The 21,766-nt window shown below is 39.8% G+C and overlaps 1 protein-coding gene across 1 annotated transcript in view; it reads right to left on the reverse strand.

The window, feature by feature from the left end:
* Positions 1–399: 399 nt before the first annotated feature.
* Positions 400–21,766, reverse strand: part of anapc1 (anaphase promoting complex subunit 1) — a 67,061-nt gene continuing 45,694 nt past the window's right edge. The window contains exons 38-51 of the mRNA XM_039784723.1: positions 21,371–21,445; positions 20,609–20,661; positions 20,273–20,420; positions 19,151–19,347; positions 15,057–15,143; positions 14,534–14,651; positions 10,609–10,686; positions 9,827–9,894; positions 9,472–9,610; positions 7,686–7,772; positions 4,807–4,902; positions 4,246–4,435; positions 2,429–2,560; positions 400–1,348 (exon numbers count right to left, since the gene is read on the reverse strand). Of these exons, the coding sequence (XP_039640657.1) occupies positions 1,206–1,348; positions 2,429–2,560; positions 4,246–4,435; positions 4,807–4,902; positions 7,686–7,772; positions 9,472–9,610; positions 9,827–9,894; positions 10,609–10,686; positions 14,534–14,651; positions 15,057–15,143; positions 19,151–19,347; positions 20,273–20,420; positions 20,609–20,661; positions 21,371–21,445 (1,611 nt within the window). The 3' untranslated portion in view covers positions 400–1,205. The remainder of the gene's footprint in view (positions 1,349–2,428; positions 2,561–4,245; positions 4,436–4,806; positions 4,903–7,685; positions 7,773–9,471; positions 9,611–9,826; positions 9,895–10,608; positions 10,687–14,533; positions 14,652–15,056; positions 15,144–19,150; positions 19,348–20,272; positions 20,421–20,608; positions 20,662–21,370; positions 21,446–21,766) is intronic.

Consider the following 21,766-nt stretch of genomic DNA (forward strand, 5'->3'; position numbering starts at 1 on the left):
ATTTGTGGTCATTAATCTTCATATCTGAAACACTTTTATACGGTTTTAAAGACCAAACTGCATTTCTGACCAACAGTTAAGACAGATTTGTCTGGGGGTGATTGGCTAAAGCAACCTTCATCATTTTAGGCAAACTGGTCTCAGATTAGTGCTCTATCTGTAAAAATGATACCATAAAAGGATCATTGCCCTGAGGTAATGTGGCAAGTCAAGACAAAATTCAGCTAACAGAAGTGCCTGTTGAAAAAACTCAGTTAGCCCTTAATATATAGATTTAGTCCTTGCCAGATGTGTCGACACCACAACGACATCTGTGTTAAATATACAAGACATGATGGACAACACTGTCAGAAGCCTAACCAGTTTCAGCTAATGAGAGAATACAGCAAAACAAAAAAGGAGAGTACAGTTCTCTTTAATGAGCAGCGAGACCTCAGCTGGCCTTTGGAAGAAACACCCACGAAATGCACATACTTTCCAAAAGATTTTCTTCAAAGTGGTTCACATACTAAAAGTAAAAACAAAACAAAAGAGAAAACAATTAAGGCAGCTGATGTCCTGATTATCGCAAGAAGTGACTGAGCCTTGTGAGGAAATATCAAGACAGAATAAACCACAATATTAATAATGAGGTGTGCAGGTATTTTTTAAAAGGTTCTATTTTATTGTCTTGCCTTGGTCTGCTCGTCCTCACAACACAAGGGCCTGAACTAAATGAGAGCCCACCCAAGCAGCATCGGCACTGGTACGAGTCCAGCCGAGTCCTTTCATTTTGTACTGACCAGTCTTTTCTGTCCATGTTTGGGGGTGAGAAAAAGTTGGTACACATCAAAAAAGTCCCAATACTGGATTTGTTGTACCACAGACATGGCACATGTTCTGCATCATTACTGCAGCCTAAACGTTCTTTATGCTGTAAAAATACTAAACAGAAATATTATATTACAAAACTAATATTAGTTAGTAGGGGGTAAAAAGGAAACACAGTATGTATTTTCCAAACAGTTCTTTACAGAGGCAGAGCAGCCACGCTGCAGGGATGCAGTAAGACCTCTTATGGTGACATTTTGTCCCACTTGTTGCACACACCAGTAGGTGTTACAGGTAGAAATTAGTTATCTGTCCTACCTGTGCTCCTAGTGGGAACGTAAGGCTATGAGAGGTTACTAGCCAGACTAGTACCAGACTAGTACTGAGCATCAGGATCAAAATGCTTTCAGAGGGAAGCCCAGCAGTGTCTGTGCTCCGGAGGCAGAGCCCAGCAGGACGGGAACCAGCCTCAGCAGGTCTCTGAGAGGGATGCGTAACTCGGTGCTACGCGACAATAAATCCCCAAATGAGCTGCAACCTGCAGGGAGAGAGAACAAGAGCTTCAGACGAGTCAAACATCACTGTCCCAAGAAGCATTTTCTTTGGTAGTTTGTAGTTGTTCTGCATGAACAGGATGTTGGGATGGGACTTGGCTTAAGGAGACTCAATTATGTAATTTGATCAATGTAAGTACAGTGGGGGAACACAGACTCAAATGCTAAACTCAAGTAAAATTACAAGTATAAAAATGTAAAAAATACTCCATTACAAAAGGTACATTATAATATCAGTGAAATGTATTTAAAGTATCAAAATAAAAAGCACTTGTTTTGCTGGAAGATGTACTGTAACATATATTAAATTTTATAGGATTAGATTGTTAGTACTAATGAAACAATGTGTAAGCATTTTACCGTTGTAGCTGCTCAAAGTGGAACTAGCTTGAACTACTTAGATATAGTTAGGTAGTTTAGTCGAGTTTTTTCCCAACCTGGGGGTCGGGCCCCGTCCAACAGTAACAAGTTCGTCATTAGACGATTAATATCGTAGGAAAGGTGAAAAAAAATAATTGTTTTTTTTTTTCTTGAGCTTTTTTTGTGAAATATTGAATGATTGTAAACATTCATTCAAATGAAACCATCTGAGAAGTGTAGAGAGCTAATTTGTTGAAATTGTTAACGACATCTGAAACCTGTGAGAAGAAGCCCCTACTAGACACTAGCCAAATAAATTTAATCTTCCATCATGCATTGAATTTTTATTTTTAATATAAAATCTTAATCTGAAAAGTAACTAGTTACTACAGTTGTCACAAAATAGAGTGCAGTAAAACAAAAAGTAAAAAAAAACTATATTTTCTTCTGAAATGTAGAAGTATGAGTAACATGATATGGATACACTCAAGTACCTCAAAACTACACATAAATACAGCATTTGAATAAATGTACTTAGTTACTTTCCAGCACAGAGTAAGTCGATATCAGTGAGAGTTTAAAGCTGCACAAGGGAACTATATTTTTGTGTGTATGAACAGTATGCGGTTTGTTTACATGCAAATATACAGTAAGTGTGCACAGGTAAAGCTGTCCAGTATAGTGAAAACTTGTGTTTATCTTACTCTCCAGCTGTGTGTGTGTGTTCCTGAGGCAGGGGATGGAGCGGTACACCAGGAAGCAGGCCAACATGATGGACTGGGCGTTTTTAGGGAGGGCCTCGCCCCTCATGTAGGATCTCAACACTGAGCTGTTGTCTAGGAAAAAATACACAAACAAGACATACCATTTTTTTTTTTTTGTCAGGTGTACCTACAGCTTTCATTAAAATAAATCAGGCAACAATTACAATTTTTTTGTACAAGATAAATGTAAAAGCTGGTTTCTGATTGAATGTAAGATAAAGGAAATCAGACAGGATAGTGTTGACAGACTGCAAAGTGCAATAAACATGATCAAACATGTTTGCTGCCATAACTGTTTACTATCTGTAAATCTATTACTATCTGTACTTGACTTTAAGTCAAGTACAGATCATCTGTCTTTCTCCACAGGGAGAAAAAAAAACACTTGTTTGACATAAGAATCATAATGCCTTAATCTAAATTAATTTAGAATTTACATATGAAACCGAAATGAACTACAATTAAATATAAAACTAAAACAACCTCAATGCAAAATTAATATTCTGTTCACCACATCATCATTTGTCAAATTCTATAAAGGGGAAAACTTCTAGAAACTGCATTCCTTTCAATAACGTCCGCTGTCTGTATAACACTTTTTCATTAATAGAAAGTCAAACGGCACTGAGAGCAGAGGAGGACAAACACACATCCTAAAAAATAAAGAAATCTTGAAACAGATTTCATTCGTGGGATAGTTCCAGGGAACAGCAACATTCCTGACGCTTGAGGTCAAGATAGTTTGGTTTTCCTTTGAAACGTGACAGAACCAAGAGGCTTCATGAAACATGACAGTGAAAGCACGTTTTAACTGTTTACATGATAACACTCTCGTCTGACGACTTCACCTGTTTCCCACGCCTCTCATGTATTACTGTAGGGGTGTGTGCATGCGTGTGCAAGTATGTGATGGAATGTGACTTTGTTTGAGTGTCTGTTCAACATTATTGTGCAGGGTGTACCCTGAATAGGAAATCGAGCTGAAACACACCCAGCTTGTGAAATACTCCACCAGTGACACTGCTGCGAAACCAAGCCAAATTTAAATTTGTGTCTCATGTAGTTGAAGTGAAATGAATTATGTAAAGAACTCACACTTTCTTTAATATTTTAAAGAAGTCTCATTTTGTCCTTAATGTTGGCGAGTACGAATTTAAATATAGTTGGTATTTGCCCATCAAGTTTCTAATTCATCATTAAATGAGGAGCTACACTGGAATAACTGAGCCTAACTCAGGCTTTGTTAATTATCAAGGTACCAGGAAAACAGAAGGAAATAGTAGAGGACACTGGTTGCTGCTTTGAGCTGACTTTACTGGTTTGGTGTTTATTCTCTCTCTCTCAAACAACTTGCAGCACTGTCTTTACGCTGCATTTATACCTGATGCAAGGGGTTAACGGGGGTCCTGACATAGATACCTTTTGGGGTTTTAGGTTCTGATTTATAATGGAGTGTCAAATTGTACCTGTTAAATCACCCTGCAACACTAATTAGGTGTATGTGGTCAAATAGTATCGTTCCTTAATTAAATTCCCCACAGTAACTGTGTTGAATCTGGGTCTATTCCGTCAGGTCGCTATATTTACACAGTTTTATTTACTGTAATGGAAAAGGATGGCAGTGGAAACGGCTCTGCTAGCTGTGTGTTAATGAAGAGGTGGAGATTACTGAGCCTTTTTTTCAGCATTCACAACCGGTTGTCTTCACTCTATTGATCTGCCTTCTTATTCACTCCATCCGTCCCGCCCCGCCTCACCTTTGAGCCAGTTGTCTAGTGCTACATCCACCATGTTCTTCATGACAGGCAGAAACTCGGAGGTGAGCAGAGCGTTGTGGCGGTTAGCTGGACCCCGCAGCACCCTGCTGTCCCACAACTCCACCACCAAACGCATCTGCCACAAGGGGAAGGTCTGCAGCAGGTCGCCCCGACGTAGAGCACCCACCGCCTGAAAGACATCAGCGACGAAACACGTTAATATTACCATCACATGGGCAGAATGATTTTTATCTTTGCCAGTGACTTTAGGTTTTCATCTGTCAGTGGATCGGTCACTGGATATTTCAAAACGAAGCAAGCCTCTGTGATGAAATTCAATTTTGGGGAAACAAAACTAACTTGAGATGAGTAACCTATGAGAGGGAACTCTGCCTTTATTTTATTAATTTTTTGAAATGTTTTCATTGTTGTTGCCTGGTAATGTAATTGCACTACAAATGCTGAAACATCGACAAGTAAGAGGAGGACTGACAAGTAAAAGGAGAACCAATTTGCATACATTAGCGTGTGTGTGTGTGTGTGTGTGTGTGTGTGTCTTACCTGCTCAACAGCAATATATGTGGGCAGCATCTCTGGACATTCCTGCGTCACACATTCATACAGCATTGCCGAGAACAACACAAGAGTATCATCCCTCTGCAAACACAACACAGACCAACAGGTTAGTGCATACATTAGATAACTTCTCTCTAAAATAACAAACATTTTGACAAAATATAGATGGCTTCATGACAGAAAATAAATCTCAAATACCGAGCTCATTTAGGTTTGTTTAGCAGCTACAGTTTTAAGTTAGTTGAGTAATTTATTCAACAATGATGCTTTTTCTTGAAGCTTGTTTTGGTACGTTACAGTTTAAATGCTTTATCATGATACATTTTGCATTTCCGCACATATCGTGTTAGTCAGACGCAGACCTTATGATGAATTTGCATGAAAGCAGCTGTTTTTTTTTCCTCATTCGTGAGCGAGAGTTCCCATTTCATGAGGTTATTGGCATTTAAGCGTAAACACTGCTTATATACCAGCAAGTGTACTTAAGTTTGTATTTTATTTTAGGGCCTTTTTGTTAGGCCTTTATTTATAACAGGACAGCTTAGACATGAAAGGGGAGAGAGAGGGGGAATGACATGCAGCAAAGGGCCGCAGGTCGGAATCGAACGTGCGGCCACTGTGTTGAGGACTGAGACTCTGAATATGGGCGCGCTCTCTACCAGGTGTGCTACCCAGGCGCCCTAATTTTGTGTTTTTCAACAGGGTTCCGGTACGCAAAATGAATGACTTTCAAATTACTTTGAAGGTTTTATGAATGAAATTGAAGGACTCAAAATGGCCATGTCGTTAAATTCAATTACAGAACGCTGAGGTACAAAACCACACATTTTCTTCCATTTCACTGTTCAAGCTGAAACTAGTAACCTCTGTGAAATCCAACTCATTAACCGGAGGTAGCCTCTTTATTCAGAAAATAGGAGTCAAGTGATTAATAAGCAGATTGTGCCTTGGTCCTGACAAATGTACATATGTATTTTAAATTACCCAGTGTATGACATATAAAGTTGTGTGTTTAAAGCTGAGAAAATCTGCCACGTTGTAGCACAGAAACGTGAAGTCCCTGCTCTGAGTGTGATAAAAAATTTTATTAGAAGATTTTTTATTTATTTTTTTAAGATTATTTTTGGGGCATTTTCAGAGGACAGATGAAGACATGAAAGGGGAGAGAGAGGGGGAATGACATGCAGCAAAGGGCCGTAGGTCGGAGTCGAACCCTGGCCCGCTGTGTCGATGAGTAAACCTCTATATATGCTCGCCTGCTCTACCAACTGAGCTATCTGGGCGCCCTCGGTGTGCTCCATTTAAAAGGCCCTGAAAACCTATTTACTGAATCAGCTTCCTACTCGATGGGATCCTACATGAACAAAGTTAAAACAGCTTTGGATATTTCACATGAAAAATGTATGCATTTGCGATTTTAAACCACATTTAACGCAGCTGCATACAGAGTTTTTTTCTCCATTTATCTTGTTTACTAATCGGTTTTGTTTTGGCATTTTGAGTCAAAGTCATGGTTGAATGTCTTTCTCAAAATATTTCCAAGATCTCTTTCAAGACCACGGACATTGTTGAGCCTTGGAAACTTGTTAGCTTATCCAGAAACGTTTCAAGGTGTCAATTTATTTATTACAATCTATTACATAACCATATAAAAACACAGACAGAAAGTCTGGTCATCACTTTTACTTTTAATCAATCTCTCCTGAAAGATGCCATAGTTGCTTGTAGAATCATTTTGCACTCTGTGATGTAAGGTCTTAATTATGGTACACATTTTGTTTATTATAGAAACATTCAGTGTGTTTGCATGTATTTTGATATTTGGGAAAGCTAAAGATATAATTTATTAAGAGCTGACACATAACCTTGACTTTTACTAAAATTGGAACATTCATTTTAATGACTATTAGATGATTAAATGTTATTCATGTGGTATATTATGAGGCATACCAACTTCTCTTCCTCTTGATTGAAGTTTTGTCTATATTTAATATTCCAAACAGTCCTTTTTCACATACTTGTGACTAGATGTGCGGATGCTTATCAAGATGCTAGCCTGAAGAACTGATTCAGGATACACATTAGCAGGGATGCAGGGTGAATGTAACTATGTTAATTTAGTTTTTGACAAAAACAACAAACACATCTTTGTGTTTTCGCTCCCAAAACCAGTTGGCTAGGAGGAAAGACATTGGAGCCGAGTTTTAACAGAGCGGAGAGTTTCTGTAGTGATAGCCAGACCAACCACACACTCAAAACGAATGTTGAGGAAAGTGTGAATTAGAGCTCAGTTTCCATTTTGGCTCTAATAAAACATTCAACAACCTTTGCGTGACTTTCCATTATTAAAATCAGAGCACCTCCAGGAGCTAAAAAATCCTTCCTGGTTACTTAATGTTTTTCTAAAGGGGATTTTTCCAATAGAAGGACTGAAGCCAACCTTATAATAAAATGAATGTGCGAATGAGGCTATCAAGTACATAGCATCTACACTGTAAAATTCCCTGATGCACTCAGACTTGCTGAGAACATTAACCAAACCCCCCCCAGTGTTTTCTTCTCAAAAAATAAACCTCTGAAGTTTTACAATACAAACTAGTTCTTACGTAGAGATGAGTTGCTATTAGTCGTTGTTCCTAATTGCCAGGTGTGATTGTTATGTAATGGCGAGTTCCCAGTAAGTTTTCCTCTTGCGGACTGTTTTTTTGGAGCTCCCCGGCAAAAGCCCCAAATCGGCATTGGCTGGCTCCAGTGCACATGCTTGAGCGCCACGTGTGAACCGTTCAAAAATGCGAGAAGGGAGGCTCACTGGTGCCTCACAGACACAGAGGTCACCTACATCCACTTCTTTGTGTTAAACTCACGTGTTTAATTTCTTCAGATGTTTTACAGAAGAACTCAGCAAAGGAGACCAAGGCAGGCTCTGAGGTGAACGTGGAGATGGCTTCAGGCTGCAGAAACACATGAAGAAATGTACATTTATTTTGTATAGAGAAACAAGGGCGAATTTAATAGACAGTCACAGAAAAAAAGTCACAGAGGAGTAAGAGGAAAGAAAAGGGAAAGGGTTATTTTAGACAATCCGAAGCCAAGGGATGAATGGAAGAAAAGAGTATAATTAGAGAAGGAAGGAAGAAAGGTAAGATGAATGCATAAAAAGAAAAGGATGAGGGAGACAGTGAGGACAAGTGGAGTAAATCATGTTTTTTTTGTGTTCCCCCCCCACCTGGACCTGCAGGTGTGTTGACAGCATACACTGAGGCCATCAGGAAACCATTAATAGTCTGTCAACCACACAGTTGCCTGTTGAACCTGCAGTGACAACCTGCCAAGACTGGACACAAACAGCCACTGGGGAGGAGGTCAATTCAATTCCACTCACTGCTATTTCTATCTGGGTATTGGTGGACTTATTTCTTAAAATGTGTTGGTCTGTTTCAAACCAAAGTTATTAAAGGAAATGTTATTGAAAGAAAAAATCTAAACTTAAACGACATAAACTGCAATTTACAACATGTCAGAACATCTCCAGCAGGAAGCGGTTGTAATGAAGCCCAAACTGAGGCTTGATCATAGACACACAGATGATCCTAAATTATTTGATGAATCCTTGAGTAACTCAAATAACTGATTAATAAAAATGATCTGCCTCAAAGCTTTGTTTAATCAATGTAACAAACATTATAACCGCTTACTGTGTTTCCGCACGGATGATTATTACTATCACACAATGGGCTGACGCGAATTAAATAAGGGGCTAAGAGAAGAGACAGGTGGCGAAAACTACAGAACGTTTGGGATCATTTTAAGCTGCAAAAAAGTAAAACTTTGTACAGTGTGTCTATTGTAAAATGGAACTAGCTTACCAAAATGGCATGGCGCCATTGCTCATGTTACAGCATCTCAGCAGAAAACATCCAGTCTATTCATCCATTCCACGGAGCGGACCCGACACAAGATAACATTAACGAAAAGCTGTCGGTTTGTAGTCTAACCGTTTATCTTAGTTTACCAGGAATCTTGAAATTTGGACAAATTATTGTAAACTGGTGAAGACAAACCAGCCCCTCTCTCTCTACCAGCGGCACCTGCTCATGGCTAATTATTATGCACGTTGATGATGTCATCGGACCTAGCCGCTGATGTCTGCTTTATTCATTCTTTCTAAATTTAGATTAGCCTCTGAAAAGGTGTCCCCCTGAACAGTATAGTTGAATAGCCCTGCTGTAAGCTTTGTACAGACACATTTACCTGGGCTTAGCTGTGAACAGCTATTTTGCATATCCAGTCTAAAGAGCCAGAGGCATGGGGGGAAGGGGGGCGGAAAAGTTGGGACTTAATTACAGAGGTTTACATTTGGCCTGCCAAAAATGTACATTGGCCAACAAATTTAAGGGCTTTGTGGCCTGTGCAGCCAGTCCTCTAAAACATTAGTGTCTATCCCTGTTATTGTATGCAATTTAAGCAATAAAAATTTAGCTTTTTCTGAAAAGGAAACCTCTCTTTTGTACATTTACTTTTGCCATTTACTATAAAGCTAAATTATTTCTTGTCCGATTACTCGATGGAATAATCTGTAGAATACTGGATTACTAAAATAATTGATAGCTGCAGCCCTATTGGGTATGTGTGACATCTATATGTTTTTACTTCGAAGGCTCTGACTCCAGAGTTGCGGTGGTTGACGGTGGAGGCCAGCAGGCTCTTCCAGCCCTGAGGGTCATCTTTGTAGGGCAGCTGGCCAGCCCGGAGTTTAACATACAACACCCCATCTCTGGATAGGATGGACCTGAGGGAGATGTAAAGAAATAGATTGTCCTTTAAGTTTGTCGACCATTGAGTCAATTCATGAGATCAGAGCTTCACCCTGGATTCCCTATCAAAATAGTGGCACAAGAAGACAAAGGTGGTCGGGTATCATTTTCACACTGTGTATTTAGTGGTATTATTTGAGTGATTGAATAAGTTAAAGATGATGTTTACTGAAATGACCCTCTATACTGACTTTAGATGCTGTGTTTCTTTGCTGAGGTCTACGGACAGTTCCCAGTATCGTGGACCCTTCACCTTTACCTGCAACCAATAAATAAACATAAATTAGAAAATGAAAGGATTATGTTATCAGTGTGTGCCTGTTTTATCGGCAAATAATGCATTTATCAATACTCTACACCACGTGTCAAACTCAAGGCCCGAGGGCCAAATCCAGCCCCTCACAGGTTTTGATACGGCCCACATTTCAATTTAGGTGCTTTTTTTTTTTACATATATGCGCTTTTTTCAATGCTTTAGGCACTTTGTTTTTACATTTTGGACGCTTTACTCTATGTTTTGCCACTTTTTCTGAAGTTTTTCGCGCTTTTTACGAGGTTTTTGGCACTTTCTGATGTTTTTCTAACTTTTTCAGACTATTTTGCATAGAAATGTTTTCGGCCTTTTTCCAACGCATTTGTCGCTGGCTGAGGAACTTTTTTGCCAAACTTTTTGGGGGCTTTATGAGGCCCAAAATGTAAGTGAGAAGACTACAGTATATGAGACATGCAATAATACAGTCAAAATATTTGACTTTTTCTCTTCAATAAACACATGTCAATAATCTCTACATTTCTGGCCCTGGATGGGATTCTCATTTTCCAGTCTGGCCCTCTGGGAAACTGAGTTTGACACCCCTGCTCTACACCCACATCACTTAGTTAATCCTCAGCACAAAGGGAGGTACACTGAAGAGTCTGGTTTCCACTGGATTACAAAGTCCAGAATCGGTGAAGTGTTGTTCTCAGGCTTTACCCGTTTAAGAAGGTGCAGCTCAGGAAGCATGGTGGGAGCCATCAATTCTACAGTTGTCTCATCATACCACTTGGTCTCCTGAAACAGAAAATGGCGTCATTTCAACACAGCAACATACAACTTAATTTTGTTTATTTAAGGGGACAGTGCAAATTAATAAAACACATGATTATACATGGGTTAAAAGTGCCAGAATTAGCCAAAAGAGTTTCACACTCTCACAACCTAAAGTTGAACTGTAAGATCTCTAAACACATTACAGCTGCATCGAAGTGTACGGATTTAACAGTGCTACATGCGAGCTGTGTCATTGCAGCAATTGTGCATTGTGTAGCAATGACACAGTTCATCTACTCACTTCATTCGGCTCCATTACTACTACTACTACTACTCTGCCCCCCCCCCCATTCCTTGTTTGTACCTTATATGTTTGTACGTATTAATGTTTGCATTTCTCTCACACAAGGAGTGACTGATGATCTTTACAGTGTCAAGCTGAGCTTTCTGGTATGAATTTAATTAAAGTGAGGAATGCTGTCAGACGTGGTCCTCACTGTGGACAACAACCTCTATCTTTAACCATCTACATTTCTCTTCTATCCGTCTACAAGAATTTCCAGTTGATCTGGGATTTAAATTCGGAAACTTCCAGTCCAAACCATCTTGGTCTATAAATCTCTACCACCTACCCTCCCCATTGGATGTGCACACTCCTACTTTCCTCAGTGTTTCCCCTTCCATATAAAGGTCACACATTCTGCTTTAGCAGACAGCCACAATGGACTACGGTTTACTGAAAGCTTTAAAGAAGAATTTTAAATGACTACTTGCAAAATCAGTAAGGTTTGAAATCTAAATGCTTAACGACAACAAAGACTTCTTAAAAAAAGCCACATCTACAGTACTGTTTACAGAGCAGCAACAAAACCTCACAGATGGTGATTTAGAAAGTACTGCTCCTGTAATTCAGGAGCTATTTACTGCATCTGTAAAGACACAACTACAGTATTGCAACAAAGGCTGTCGAATGTACATGCACATGAAAAAGCTGGGGCACTCCAGAAAGACTGGAGGAAAATAATAGTTGAGTAAATATGGAACACTGGAAAACATCTACAGTTAGCATCTTATTTTGTGGTTGAACATTATAACAGATGGTTGGGTTTTTTAAACTTTTTTTTTTTTTTATAAGTGTCTCTAAAAATGGGCATCAGGAACAGCTGGCAGTGTATGTCTGCTTTCTGCTTCACATGGAAATGGTCGTGACAGAGCGCACATGATCCAAATGACATAACTGTGGCAAAAATGAATGGACACACTGTACTCTTGTGCAATGTCGGTCACGCAAAATCGGAAGTCTGAACCACTGTGGACTGCATCACAGTGGCTCCTCTCCAGAACTGGCATAACAAAGAGGAACCAGAACTCTTTGTTGGTTTCAATTGAGTGTTTTTGGATTTAAAAAACTACAGTTTTTCTCAGCAATCCCGGACAGTTTTAACAGAATATTTCTGCAAAAATGTGGATGTTTCTAAAACAAATGATTTGAAGGAGACAGATCATCCTCAGATTGAAACCTTTTACCAACACACTTAAAATACAATACTTATCTAAACAGCTTCAGACTGCAAATGAAATATAGTCTTGTTAATATGGACTAATGTAAACATATAACTCTGTAATCACTCTCTGGGTCATGTGTAGGGTTGGGCATCGAGAACCAATTCCTACTTGGAATCGTTTCAAAAATTACGATTCCATCAGAATCGTTTCTTTATTGGAATCATTTGGAATCGTTTGGAGGATTTGGGGGTCAGATCATGGGGTTCCAAATTTAACATGCGCAAGTTTTGGTTTCCGAAGCGGCCAGGCGCTTGTTGTGTTGCAGCCATGGAGCACAGTAAGCAGTGCTCTAGCGTTGCTTTATTTTACGTTGAAAAAGCCCTGTCAAACTGCAACCCACCTTTTGAATCAAAATAAAACGTTCCTCTAATTAGTGAAATAAGCATGTGACCCGTTTCAACTCCACCACTCAAAGAATCGGAATCGAGAATCGATAAGAACCGGAATCGAAAGGAAGAATCGGAATTGGAATCAGAATTGTTAATATCCAAACGATGCCCAACCCTAGTCATGTGTTATTATTTTAAACTGTGTAATTAATCATTTCATTTTTCATGTATATTTGTGTGCAGTAACGGACCCCATGATGACTAGCAACCACAACAGCAGAAGCAAATGGGAATCCTATAAACAAGTAAACAATTTCACTTGGTTAAAAACTGGCACTAGGTAGTTATTTTTTTTTTTTAAAGCGGTAGTTTACTAATTCTAACAAACGCTAAACTTCATTCATCTGCTTGTTAGCAGACCGCTGGCCTTGGCTGAATGGTGTGAGCAAGTTGCACAAATTACACCTCAAGTGTCTGAACTGTGAGTTTGAGGAAGCCGTCCAGCTGACAGCAGTAATGCTTGACGTAAAGGAAAGAAAAGATGAACATGCAAGTCTGGTGGACAGGCCCATTTTTGTTGTGCCTCATCATGACCTCAAACCACCACATATTGTACATTACAGCTTGTGTTAGCGTGTTTGTGTGAATGTGGTTGCATGTAAAACAGCTTGTCAAGAGGAAGTGCAGCAATGGACAATTAAGTATGTGTGACAGAGATAGAGAACGAGAGAGAGAGAGACAGAGAGAGGGAGGGAGGGACAGGAAGGGAGGAAGTGCATGCTATCATACAGAAAAACTGTACAAATTGTACTTTGAGTTTTGGGGCATGTTCAACAGATTTAACAGTAAAAGTAGCCATGGTGAAACAATGATACAATTTGTAGGTAGGAATAACCACTAATCAGTTCTTAAATATTATAGTCCTGGTTGCTTTGCGACGCCATTTTAAAAACAAACTCTGCCTCTACACCCGGCCTATTTAATTGGCAGCCACATATGGCTAAGAAGCAACCTCCCAGTGGCCCACCATAATCTGCTATATACAATATATCCCTTATATTGTTTATGATAGATTATCATTACGTTTTCTTGCCAGATACGCTCAGTGTATTGCGAGCTGGCCACAGCGCACCCTGTTTGAACGGCCCAATTGGTTAACATGGCTGCCGAAAGGGAGCATGCAGCTTTGGGGCGCTTCCACCTCTTCTCTGCGTCTGCCCATCCACTATATTTATTAGGAATATCATCTTGTTTGTACTGTAATTGTGCTTTTTGAACTAGGCACTTATTTTACTTATCAGTTGTGTCTATATAGTGTGTGACAGAGACAAGCAGCCACACACACGCCCACGTTTTAAATAGGTTACTGAAAATGTCTGCCCTATCTACATTTTGTGGTTTTAAAATTTAATTTGTAATTGAACATCCCTGCTCTACACTATAGCAGTGTTGGGACAAGTGCCTTGCTCAAGGGAAGGGCAGCCCGGAAGCAATGGGAGCTTCTCCTTCATTCACAGGTTTGTGGCTACCTGTGTCAGTGTTACGTGCCGTGTTTTGTTTTGCGGTGCTGTCTGCCTGTGTGATTCCCTCCAGGTGTGCTTATGACGTCACTCCCACAGCTGAAGCGGTTCAGCCGGAATCAGGGAAGGTGTTAAATGTCTGTGTGAAGCCAGAGTGACAGGAAAGTGGTTAGCTTCAGTGGAAGCCAGCGAGAGACAGAGAGAGGAGCCAGCAGCGTACCAGAGCCAGTGGGCCGGTGGGGTTTCGATTCGTCTTTGTGTGGTCATTTTCGCCTTCCTTTTGAAGGTTGTTTTGTGTTTAGTTTGAATAATAAATCATTTAAGTTATCGTTGAAAGCGTTTCTGCCTTTCCTTTTCCCTTCGCCCGGGTTTATAATTTAAATTGCTCGCGTCCTCCACCCCTAGACAAAGTAGGGACGTAACAGTCAGCCTGACCAACCTTGATGAACTTACCTTGTAGGTTACCTCTAAAAGGGCATAGCAGGGCTTCAGGGAGTCAACGTCCACAGGGACCAACAGGCGTGGCTCTGCAGCCAGCACGGCCAGGTGCCGCAGGGCCTGCAGGTGGTAGCTGCAGCAACAAGAGCAACATCAACACACAGCTTTTTCTTTCAGTAGACAGCTCTATTATATTGTCTTAAAAAAAAAAAAAAAAAAAGATCGACACAGTCATACATCCAGACAACAACAGTCATGATATTGTCCTGTATTATAAAAGCTCCTCTTTTACCAAAACAACAGAAAATTTACTTGAACTTTTATTTAAAGTTTTTCCATTTATCCAGTTTCTATGGACCATGTGGATCATCACATACGACAGACACCATCCATTCAGCCCAAAACATACATACCTAAACAAACTTTCTAAAGCATCTGTATACACTACTTGACCAAGGTCTTTTAATGTGTGTGTGTGTGTGTGTGTGTGTGTGTGTGTGTGTGTGTGTGTGTGTGTGTGTGTGTGTGTGTGTCTCACCGGTTGTCAGTACTGTGAGCAGGGAAGTGTGGGTACAGGGCACACAGCAAAGCAGCGATGGCTGAATTGGAGGTGCTCAGGGTGTACCTAACAGACAGAATCAAACAATATCACAAATACTGAAAATACATTCATTAATTTCTTCACTGACAGCCAGCCAGCCAGATCCTGGTCCACGCACATATACACACACACTTAAACTCTTACCACTGGCCAAAAGCAACAGCAAAGCGTGAGCAAAAATTGCCCACTTGCCGTAACAGTTGACAACCAACGCTACCACATTCACCCAGTGATGGTTATAACAAGTATACTTGGGACAGGAGGATAAAAATAACAAAATTACAGTGTTTATGATCCCAAATAAATGCAGGAATGTATTTCTTACTCCCCCATACAACATAACACAAAGCAAAGCCAATATTACACATTTTGAAAGATGCACTCCAAATAAAACACTTTTTATAAACCCTCTGCTCTCTTGTAGTAAAATAAGGTGAGTGTTGAAATCTATTTAACGTCATCACACGCTACAACAGAGCCTCTTAAAAATAATAGTTGGCAGTGAAGTGTGTGCTTTGTCTAATTTAGTAATTATAATAATGTTGGGTCAGACAATAAAGGCTGCTTGTACATAGAAGGTTACTTGTGAGAGCACTTATTAACGATCAACTGAGGTAAAGGATGCTCTTCAATTAAATGGCTGCTTGGGGCATGTTAAGCATGTTTAAACCACATCGAACATTACATTCTTTTCCCACGAGTTTACAATTCAAAACATCCTAAAATAGAGACTCATAGTGTGTTAAGGTGAAGATAAACCGGCATATTTTAGAGAAAATCTGGTCTAAATTCATCAGTACTGGGGAATGCATAACAGCAACTAATGAATGAGTGAAGTTAAAGTTTCACTGGTTGGAAGAGTGAAAAATGAATGAAATAACAGATACTGCTGCCATCTTTGCACTGGCACTATATTGGTATAAAATAGCTAGCAAAATTTTGTGAATTTTAATCGGCATTTGTTTTCAAAGATTTTTAAAGCAAGTATGTTCTTTCAAAACATTTTTGGGTGGTCCCTTCATGTATACAAAAAAGTATTCTGCTACACTTTGTCAGCTTGGAAGAGCAAAAACTTTAACTGAAAATTAACTGTCTGGTAAAATTGTGTGTTTTACCAAAAGTTTTAATTCCTCTAGTGTACTCCAGTGGTTCCCAATCTTAAGGTCGGGATACCCCTAGAGGTCCCAAGGGAAATTGCCGGATTGGAGCTGAAACAAATAGAAAATGTATCTGCAGCTACTTTGATAATCAATTATACGCCATTTTAAAAATCCTTCAAATAAAACATCCTCTTTGGTCGAACTGCCTACAGCCAATAAACAAACGACAAGGGTCACAAGTAGATATCAATTTGCTTTAAGCCAAAAGGTTGGAAACCACTGCTGTCCTCTGTAGACCGAATATGGTTAAATACTTACTTCCTGTTTTGAGGGTCCACTGTTGCTACAACAAGACGATTGAGCCGTTAAAAGGAGGATTCCTGGCAACAACTTTTTCTGACTCACTTTTTTATGCTGTACACACACACACACACACACACACACACACACACACACACACACACACACACACACACACACACACACACACACACACACACACACACACACACACACACACACAAAGTTTGGAGTCACTTAGAAATTTCCATTCCACTCAATTACAAACAGAATACCAGCTGAGATCAGTTGCATTGTTTTTTTAATTAGGGCAGCAGTTTTCAGATTACATTATGTGCTTACATAATTGCAAAATTCTAAGTGACCCCAAACTTTTGACCGGTAGTGTATATATATAAAATAGTGTTTATTAGTCCCTGTGCGGAAGTTTGTCCTCTGAATTTGACCCACGCTAACTATTTTAGGAGCAGTGGGCAACATCCAGGTACCATATCCAGTTCTGAGGCCAGTGTTTTGGTCATAGGGAAATGGCAGAAGTATTTATACCAGAGCACTCACAGGAAAGCAATGCAAACATGGGAAGGACATGCAAAGCCCCTGGCAGGCTTTGGTATAAGCTAATATAGACCTATAGTATGCTGTGGTCTGAACGCCATTTGTGACTCTGGGTGGAAAAACTTAAGTTTCACTTCAGACCTTGCTAAAAAATAAAATAAAAAATAACCTAAATAAATGGGAAGAGAAACTGAGACAACAGAAAGAGAGAGTGAGGAAGGAAGACTGAAAAAAAGGAAGGAAAAAAAGGAAGAAACCGCCACATCAGATTAGCGGCAATGAGGAAAAACAGAGGTGAGAAAATGAATGGAAAAAAGAATGACAGTGATGATTCGATAACGATGAAATCCGTGGAAAGCAAATGTGAATAAATTTTTTTTCCAAAGCAAACAGGTGAGAGACTGAATGACAGACGAACAGATGGAGAGAATGAAGGAAAAACAACAATGGCATGGCATGAGTCTGCCCACCAGCATGAACTTTAACTTCTGCAGAGCCACGGTAACACACTCATGATAATACACACTACGGTGCATGACATTCAAGCTGAGTCCCTGCAGCTGCGTGGGCTTTCATCTGGCAGGTCTAAAACAACGCATGATTTGAATACAATCAAAAGGGTTATCTGGTTACGGCTGTAGGTGGGGAAACATTTGCAACATGTAATGACAGAGTGGGAGCCGTTGTTTCTCTTGAAAATACCCAGGCCAGGGTCAGTGTTTGGAAGAACCTGGTTTGTGTGTGTGTGTATAAATATCATGTATTATAACCAAGATAGCACTCAAAACAGACCCATAGTATGTGTATGTGGTTGCACCTGTGTCTGTGTGCAATTTGTGTGCATACAGCAATTCAGGTGAAATGAAAATATATTTTTAATTTCAAACGGATACTACTGATACTAGGTTCACAGTTGCCTTGGTATTTTCCTTATTATCAACAAATCCCATGAAAAACAGCAAAACCAACAGCAAATGGACCTTACAAACGTACTGCCTGTGTAGCCATAGTCTGAGATATCTTATTCCTCTTTGTCGTAGACCTTTATTGTTGTCGACGAACAATTACAAAACAGATCAATGAGCCAAACTGTTGCCTGGGTGACACTTTTCCTTCATTACCATGAACATTGATGCTGTAGCTTATTTTGACTCAATCCCACAAACACCAAACTGTTTCCATAAATACTCACTACAGCAGCAAGGTTCAGTTGAGAAAATATATTACTTTAATGAATACAGTAGATCTACTCAATGTGACTGATGGAATGGAGGATTTCTATTTATTTTAAACAATAGTGCCAGACACAAACTTGGGGAGGGATCAGAGTGTAGCCGAATGAAAAGCTTAAAAGCTAGCTGACAGTAACAGTTTTTCTTACCCTGAAATTATATTTCAAAAGGTGGAGAAATAATTGCACAGATTAATAGATCATTATGTTGTGTATTCAAACATGTTTTCAGCCAAGTTTTTTTTTTTTTCTGTGGAGAATCTGTGAAATAAATGTTGAGTCAGTTTCTTGTAGGGCTGGGACAATATGCTTTTGTCCCGATTTGTTTCATTTACTGCGATTCTAGAATTATTGCGATTCGCTAGTATTGAGTATTGCGATTTTCTTTTCCTTCTTTAACAAAAACAAGTTGAATAATAGACTTCTAGAGACAATATATCATAAGACATTTCTAAAAACTATTGTTTTCTAAGAAGAATGCACATCACATGTCAGTCAGTCGTTCATTTGTACAGAAGTACATATATGTATTTTCAGAATTTTCTGCTTTCGGTCTGTTTTGCTGGAAACGGATATGATAAAGTCGCCGTCAACGGTTCCGTATAAACAGAAATTATTTAGGTCAATCATTGGTAAAAAATAAAAATAATAAATATTGATTCTAGGGAAAATAATAAATGTTCAGCCAAAAAAAAAAAATCACAATACGATTTCCTATAGTTTCTTGTTTATGTAATTGCACATTTTTGACCCCAAATATAGCATTTAAATGGCTGCTGTGGAAAAAGGTCTATACAGTAGTACCTGTACGTGTGTACATGTGTGTGCATGTGTTTGCGTCTCACCTGCCCCCTCCTAGGAAGAGCAGGCCCAGTGCCATGTGATGAGCCATGTGGAAGCCGTAGTTCATCTCGCCGCCAGTTCTCTTGTGGAAGAAGCGACAGAGCTGCAAGACCTTCAGGTTCCCGGTGCCGGACATCACCATGGACATCGCCAGCAAAATCATTGACAGGCCGGTCTGCAGGTTGTAATAACCTGTCTGCTAATTTAACCAGGATACAGGTTGACAGACACAGAAAGAGAGAACAAAGGAGGAATATAAGAAATAATTATCCAATTATAATAAGTATAAGTGCATGAGGCAACACAGCAGGGTGGGAAATTAGCACCCGCCACCAGCCAACCGTGGGTACTTTTTCAAAGTAGCGGGTGACTTTGCCTTGTATACCAGCCACAGTGGCGCGTGGATTGTAAAACATTCCTTGTAACGGATTTTGCTGCTTCATAATAAAAACATTCAAATACCAAAATAACGGAGGACTTTTATTCTGAAAAACTTGTAGGAAACGAAACCGTTCACAGCCGGGGCTTTGACCAGGCATATTTCCGTCAACTCCAGACTTTTGTCGAGTAGTTTTCAGCGCTAGTCCGTGACACCATGTAGCTGAACTGAGGCACAGACAAAACGAAAATTATCGGTTAAAAAAAATGTGGCGACACATCCCCGGTGTTAAGAGGCCCGCCACGGAGTCAGCAGTAGCTGTTGAGGGCGAAGTACAGAAAAAGAGAAGGCCATAACCATGGTGGCTGTAGATCATCATCAATACTGAAGATGGTAAAATAAATCTTTCCCATCTCTTTACCTCTAAGCACAATGTATTCATTGTTGGCACTGCCTTAAAACCTTGGAGCTAAAATATGTATTAATAATAAAAAATTATGTACTGAAGCAATTCAAAATATGCTAGTGCACTTTTATAAATTTGAATTCCGGAAAAAGTGGCTGGTAAAAAATATAAGTGGCTAGTAAAATTGGGCAAATTTGTGGCTGGTGGGCAAAAAAGATAATTTCCCACCCTGCAACACAGCACTTTTCATGACTGTGACAATCCTTTATGGCCTTTCTTATAACAAATCAAAGTTCAACTCTATCAACTTTAAACACACAAACTTATACAAACACTTACAACCGCAGCTGTACCAGCAAAGGACATGATCTTCATGAAGCTCCTGGCAAACTCGTAGAGGCAGTCGAAGGCATCAGAGTTGGCAGAGCCAGCAAAGCGTAAGCCCAATGCCATACATGCTCCGGCAGTAATGTAGTCTTGAGCTTGGCTGAGAGAAACAAATAACATGATCAGATCAGTCCTGGTTGTAGGAGAACATCACTACCACAACTACAGAAGTTTGTCACATAAAGGAATGGATTACCCTAAATTCCCCTGAAAAAGTACAATATTCAAAGTTTAACCCAGAATTTCTATGATAAAAGTTAGATGCCAGTTTTTGGCTTAAATACTCACGCCATTGTCTCCATGTTAATGTCTTCTGAAGGGTCAAAAGTCCCCCTCATGATCTGAAAACAAATCAAATGTAGGTCCTTTCTATGCACAGTATCTGGCCGTTTGAACATTTAAATGGGCATACAATTCTTCCAACTGAATCAAAACAATGAATTGGTGTTGAAAATAACTGTCAGTTACCGGACAGATATTAAAAGTACAAGACACGGTATATTAAAAGACAACAACTCCCAGGGAGTGTTGCAGGAAAAACCATCCAATCACCTAGAATGAAATTATTTTCTAAGTGCCGGTAATGACTTCTAGATTATGGATTATGCATTGCATTACCTTAAAATATCATGTACTGTAATTCTCTAAGAGACTCCCATGTTCACAAATGGGCAAAATATGTCAAGCCACATGTAATAGTTAGGTATTTCCACACTGCATTTTGTTTAGTCAAACATCCTTTTCTGCTCATGAAATAGCTGATGCTCTTTTCTTGTTTATCCAGAGTGGCTGTTTCTGTTCATGCAAACTATATAGTTCTTCTTTTGTGCATCAGGGGAGAACTACTAGACAGGGAGTGTGTATAACAGCAAATGGAAAAGCTCTGATGAACTGGACATATCTGAAACAGTTAAACCTGCCCCCCTTCACAGAAATGAACCCTCATCGCTGGGATATTCTTTATATGTCACTGTGACTTATTTCCAGGTCTGCAGCATCGCAGCTCCAAATATGTCAACTCAATAATGGTCTTTGTGTGCATTTTCTCACCTGGGGTATGTTACTCTTGACCCACTCAGTATTAGGGAGGATTTCATCCCACATGATGATACACCGAGCAAGAGTCTGAGAGGCGAGAAGGAGGTATACCAGATTATGGAAAGATGGGACACACACACACACACACACACACACACACACACACACACACACACACACACACACACACACACACACACACACACAGACAGACAGACAGACAGACAGACAGACAGACAGACAGACAGACAGACAGACAGACAGACAGAAAACACAACACACACACACACACACACAGACAGACAGACAGACAGACAGACAGACAGACAGACAGACAGACAGACAGACAGACAGAACAGACAGACAGAGACAGACAGACAGACAGAGACCCACACCACACCACCCCCA

Source organism: Perca fluviatilis, chromosome 19 (genome assembly GCF_010015445.1).
Source record: "Perca fluviatilis chromosome 19, GENO_Pfluv_1.0, whole genome shotgun sequence".
Lineage (NCBI taxonomy): Eukaryota > Metazoa > Chordata > Actinopteri > Perciformes > Percidae > Perca > Perca fluviatilis.